Below are 6,331 nucleotides of genomic sequence, written 5' to 3'. Positions count from 1 at the left end.
AAATGCAGAGCTTTTTATGAGTATAAGAAAGGTTAATGTTTAGTTCACTTTCAAAAATATGAAATTTATTATGATTGCAAGAAACACTAATAGAGAAGCCAAGAGTGAGGTAAGTTGGAGACTTGGGAAAAAGATTGGTGATGAAAATAGAGATTTGAGAACAATCATCATAGAAATTGCACACACAAGGGTCAAGGATTGACCAGAGAAGAGCATACATAATTATGGTAGAGGGAAAATGAGCAGATTCATGGAAGGTAGCAAAATGAGTGCTGGGAAGAGAGAAAAACAGTGTAGTTTCATGGAAACCAAAGTCAGAGAATGTTTCCATGAGGTAGGAGTTTGAAGTGTTAAAACAGAGAAAGATGAGAAAAAGGAGATAAAGCAAAGTCCAGTGGCCTTAGCAATGGAGAATTCTTTGGTGACATTTGAGCAAACAATCTCTTGGGCATGAACATGCCAAAGCCAACTTGCAGGGAATTATGGAGAGTGGGAAAGAAAGCCTGTTTTAATGCTTCTGAAAATAAAGGGAGAACAGTCACTAAAGAGAACCACAGGATCAGATGTATGCTCTCCATACAGTTTATATGCGCTTGCTTTTTGACAAAAGGGACTAGTGTCTCTGCTTCTCAAAATTGTCTGTTCACCATATTTTTAAAAATAGTTAAGCCAGTTGGGCTACAGATAGCTGCAGATTCCTCTCTCAACTCCGGAGTCTCTTCTATACCTCAAGCTGTCCCAATCCTTCATAATGACGGTGGCAACTACACAATGTTTTCTGTCACAGCGCTCTCTTCCTGACTTCACTCAAAAGGCCTACTAGAATCAGAAAAAAAAAAAAAAAAAAAAAAAGATTTCCTTGGGGACTTGAGCGATCAATTTTAGCGGAGAGATAATGGCAGAATCTGTGTTCTAGGTGTTCTGTTTTGAGAGTACAATAACATGTTTGGACCACATTACCTCTCCAAAATCAAGTTTCTATATTCATAATTCAACTGAAATGCTGTGTAAAAGCTCATTGGTGACTCTGTTACGAAATCCAGTGACCACATCCCAAAGTTTTCCGTCTTCAAATATTTCAAACTGCTATATCTTTTTTTTCCACAAAACTTTCATCTTTATGGTTTTCTTGACATGCACTTCACCAGAGTCCTCCTTGTTAAGAGGGTCTAAAGAGTGGATATTATTATTGGTTGAAATATAAAGCATGGCTTTCTCCTTGCTGTCCTTTTCCCTTCCTAACATCACTATAATGTCTGTGAGGTGAGCATGCAGGCAGGAGCCCTTTCCATGCACAGAAAGTAGTTTGCTCTACAGTGACAATGTTCATATGTATACAGCCCCAAAGAGGTACAAGTAGGCTTCTCTCTTCATGTGCAAGGACTCTGCATGAGCATTATAATCAAAAAGAAGGAAATTGGATTCAGTCTCAGTACAGTTATCATTGTTCTTTGTTTTAAAGTCCAATTGCTATTGAGAATTTACTCCTTGTTGACTCCATTTATTGCTTTCAGACACTGACATAGCAGAATGCAGAGAAAGAACTTCACAGAAGTGACAGAATTCATCTTGGGATTCTCTAGTTTGGGAAAGCATCAGATAACCATCTCTGGGGTTTTCCTAACTGTCTGCATTTTAACTCTGGCTGGTAACATCATCATTGTGACTATCGTCTGCATTGACCATCATCTCCACACTCCCATGTGTTTCTTCCTAAGCATGCTGGCTAGTTCAGAGATGGTGTACACACTGGTTATTGTGCCACGATTGCTTTGCAGCCTCATTTTTCATAACCAGCGTATCTCCTTGGCAGGCTATGCAACCCAAATGTTCTTTTTTGTTATCTTGGCCATTAATAATTGCTTCCTGCTTACTGCAATGGGCTATGACTGCTATGTGGCTGTCTGTAGGCCCCTGAGGTACACTGTCATCATCAGCAAGGGCCTATGTGCCCAGCTGGTGTGTGGGTCCTTTGGCATTGGTCTATGGCAGTTCTCCATGTGACAGCCATGTTCAGTTTGCCCTTCTGTGGCACAGTGGTGGACCACTTCTTTTGTGACATTTACCCAGTCATGAAACTTTCTTGCATTGATATCACTATCGATGAGATAATAAATTATGGTGTAAGTTAATTTGTGATTTTTGTGCCCATAGGCCTGATATTTACCTCCTATGTCCTCATCATCTCTTTCATCCTTAAAATTGCCTCAACTGAGGGCTGGAAGAAGACCTTTGCCACCTGTGCCTCCCACCTCACTGTGGTCATTGTCCACCGTGGCTGTTCCTCCACTACCTACCTCAAGCCCAAGTCAGAAAACTCTACAGAACAAGACCTCCTTCTGTCAGTGACCTACACCATCATCGCTCCCCTGCTGAACCCTGTTGTTTACAGTCTGAGAAACAAGGAGGTCAAGGATGCTCTATGCAGAGTTGTGGGCAGAACTATTTCTCCTATTTATTGGATTATTTAATAATCCAATAAACACATTGGATTATTAAATCAAGAGACCATTAGCCCAGTGTAGTGTGTCTACTCACAAACATGCCACAATACACAAGTTCATCAAATACAATATTTGTTGAGAATACTGTCAGAGAATAGAAATGCTTTTCTATTTAGTGTTCTAGGGATGGCAGAAAGCAGGATTTCTGCTCTGGTGAATTTGGTTACCAGACACAAGACTCACTCCAAGCTGGATTAAGACTACTTGTCTCTGTGCTTGAATATTTCAGCTTTGAAAGCTTTTTGGCTCCCATTTTACCTGAACTCTCTGAGAGTCAAATCTTTGAGCTTGTCCGGTTAGGGGATGTGGAGTAGAGGCAGTGGGAACATAGGTGGCAGGGGTGTTAGGAAAATAAGTTGCAGAGACACCAACCTTTATTTCTCTCTGCTTACATAAAAAATAAAGCTTTCATTCTCAGGAGTCAAATAATATTCCATGTGACAGTCATTTTGTAATTATATCTTAATCTTGCTGATTGAAAAATGAACAGCTTTGAAAAAAAAGTGTCTTCTTTTATTATCCAGCTGTGTTCGCTCCTCAAATAGTGTTCATTTCTATGTGCATGCCTTCCTTCTGTGCAATCAAGGCAGAAATCTCTGCTGTTCCATAGGGGATAAACAGAAAGGACACATACTAGTGGCTTTTCTCTGAAGCTACATTTTTATCCAGATGCACTTTTCATAAAGACTTGTCTCTTTTCAACTTATGGTAGTTTTTTAGATTTTTAATGTATATGTAGTAGTTTCACTGACATTGAAGTTGTTGTCTTAGATATTGGTTGTACTAATTCTAGGGTCCAAGGTAAATGCCATTAACTTCCATTCTCTCAGAAAACTGTGCAAACTTCATATTTTTCCAGATATTTATTTGCAAAATAAGCATAACTATGCTACATTATTGTATACACTCAATGAGAAACATTGTGGGAATATTTTGTTTTATGAATCTTCCCACCAGAGTTTATCTCTACTCTGAGACAGACCTGGAAGATACTTTCTAAGAGACGCAGGTATGGAAACATCTGTTTTCACACACTCATGACATCTATTGTTGTTCCATTCTCAAGTCATTTTATCTCTTATCTCTTACTCTCCTATCTCTTACTATCAGGATTAAGGCAATTCTGAAATGAAGGAAAATAATTTCAAGTATGCACTCAGGATTGTCACCTGTACGCTGTTATTTTCTCTGTTACTTGATTCCTGTCTCTTACAGTCCAGTTTTATTTTTCTGTTCCTAACCACAGAAATAGGGTTAAGTGTCTTCTAGGTGACCTGTGATCTTCTCTGTCTTCCACAGATCCCTTTGTGAGGAGGTCACAAACTGGAGGTGAAGGGTCTCTGCACAGTGTCCCCTTCATCTGGCTGTCCCAGTTGGATAACATCATAGCTGATAGCAGGGTCTCCCTACTGACCAGCCTGATAGCCTTCTCAAAAGGTGTCTGTCTCAACCTGAGGTTCATAGTTTTCTAGGGGGTGCCTGGGCGGGTGTCAGAAGATTTTTAAACTTTTTTGAAACTATTCACTACATTTCTAATATAAGTGTTAATGTGACTTTTTCATCGTATTCTTAGAGAATTAACTGTGGCATAAGAATTTCTTCCCTCAAATCCAAACAGAAATATGAGACTAGATCCAGCTTTCTTCCTTCAGAGACTATTGACTTCCACAATATCCTTACACCCTCTTAAATAAGGATCCTTTGACCTGGTCCAGTTTTGCCTATATAAGCATTGCTGTTCTTACACTAGTTAGAGAATATGGAAGGTATGGGTGGTTCTCAGCTTGCAGGTTGAGGAATAATGGATTATGGGGGAATATCAGAGGCCAAGTGTGGTCTTATTGAAAGTTTTTCGATCTTCTTCCATCCCTTCCTGTATTCCTTCCTGTATTCCCTAAGTGTTTCAATACCATTCCTGCTCTCCAACACTTTGTGGATGAGTGAATACCCCACTAGTGTTAGTTGTTTTACATACTTTGCATGGATTTAGACTCACTAGAGAAAGAAGCATCTACAGGCAAAGTGCAATAGGATAAGAGTGGGTAAGTCTATGTGGTCACAGATCCCTCCTGGAGGATGAATTAGGAAGAGTGAGTCATTTTGTTGCTGCTTCCTATTGTCTATGAAAATGCTTATATTGATAATTAATGTGGCGATTATTTTCGCTATCTCAATTATTTTTGTTGTCATTATCATCATCATGATTATTCCTCAATGTCTCACTCTATCCATACTCCTTTATTTTTCTTCTTTTGTACATTTCAAATACTTTTATTTTAATATGTTTTTTGTTAAGCTCTTTTATTCACCAGAAAAATAGTCATAATATCATGTATTTATTAAATCAATGTACCTTTTTCAAGCACTATGTGTCAAGCAATTAACTATCTCTGCGGTTACAATAAGGACTAATGTAAAGATTCAGTTTCTTGTTATTCACAGTCCAGTGGGAAGGCAGACAAAATAACAAGAAGTACAAAAACTTGCTAAAGGCACATGCACAGGATTGTCGTTTGGGGTCAGGGGTGTTGTTCAGAAAAGGAATCTATTTAGAAGGTCAGGAAACATTCATAGAGAAGTGATATTTAATTAACTTTTTGTGGCGTTGGGTCAACTGGTGTCTGCAAAGGATGAGGGAAGATGATAAGGGAAAGAGAAGAGTCTGACAGAGACACAGAAACCTGAAAAAGCCAGAAGTGTTAGTTGGGCAGGTGTTTTATTCTATTCACCTGTATGCCCACTGCCCTGTTGAATACTAGTCTGGCAAAAAGTAAGTGCTTAATATACCTTTGCATGAATGAATGTGTGAACATCTACTGAGTATAAAGTGTTGTTCAATAATTTCCTCAGGTGTATTTTTTGATAGATACATCTTGTCATATTCTTTCTGTTTGTCTGACAGACTCCTTTTACCTAAAATCAAGTAACAGAGAAAATAACAGAGTACAGGTGACAATCTTGACTGCATACTCGAAATTATTTTCTTTCACTGCAGGATTGCTATTTATCATATATTTACATTAGTTAGCCACTTAAAATTGTACACTAGATTAATATATTTTAGCTATAAGCAGGACCATTAGTTTGACAATATTTAAAATAATTGCTTGATAACCTGACATATAAAATCAAGAGTTAAGACTTTTAAACATTTACTTTTAGAAAAATTATGAAAAGACTATTATGGATCTTATAGCTTCTGAAAATGATTTTTACAGTGTTGACTTTGTAACTTCTTTAGAGAAAACTAGTTTTGCCTGATATCCTTTTACATTCATCAAGTGTAACCTATAATGGATTAGATGAGAAAATGGCTGCAGCACTCCCAACAATGAGTAGAATAATACATTTTATTGATGGGTGCAAATGTTTCTGGGAGAAGAGAAAGGAGGGAAGTGGTCAGGAGAGATAAACTTAAGCCAAAGATAAGCAGGTAGTACGTGCCACACAGAGCTTAACTTTTAAAAAGACATGTTTAAAGGGTACAAGAACCTAAGGTAGTTTTGTTGTGCTGCTAAGGTGTGAACACAAGTGTGAGTGTGTGTGGTGTGTGTGTATATGTATACATGCATGCATATGTATATTTTTGTGGGAGGGTGCTAACATTTAAAAATTTTGGATGTAATGGGCATTGTAATAAAATGCTTTATTTGCATTCTTTCATTTAATAACCATCTTTAATGTTTATATAGCTCTTCAGAGTTTACAAGGGTCTTTTGTATTCATCGTCCCATTTGATTCTTTTTTTTTAAATTTATTTATTATTATTATACTTTAAGTTCTAGGGTACATGTGCATAACGTGCAGGTTTGTTACATATGTATACT

At 37.7% G+C, this 6,331-nt stretch overlaps 1 protein-coding gene across 1 annotated transcript; it reads left to right on the top strand.

The window, feature by feature from the left end:
• The first annotated feature begins 1,530 nt into the window (after window positions 1-1,530).
• Window positions 1,531-2,471, top strand: LOC105538877 (olfactory receptor 10J5). The gene is given in 2 exon segments (XM_011978867.1): window positions 1,531-1,984; window positions 1,987-2,471. Coding segments are annotated over 2 exon segments (939 nt in total).
• The last annotated feature ends 3,860 nt before the right edge of the window (window positions 2,472-6,331 follow it).

The sequence above is a fragment of the Mandrillus leucophaeus genome, unplaced genomic scaffold, assembly GCF_000951045.1.
Source record: "Mandrillus leucophaeus isolate KB7577 unplaced genomic scaffold, Mleu.le_1.0 Scaffold1034, whole genome shotgun sequence".
Lineage (NCBI taxonomy): Eukaryota > Metazoa > Chordata > Mammalia > Primates > Cercopithecidae > Mandrillus > Mandrillus leucophaeus.
The sequence above is the reverse complement of the archived record's forward strand: the minus strand, read 5'-3'. Positions and strand labels throughout refer to the sequence as shown.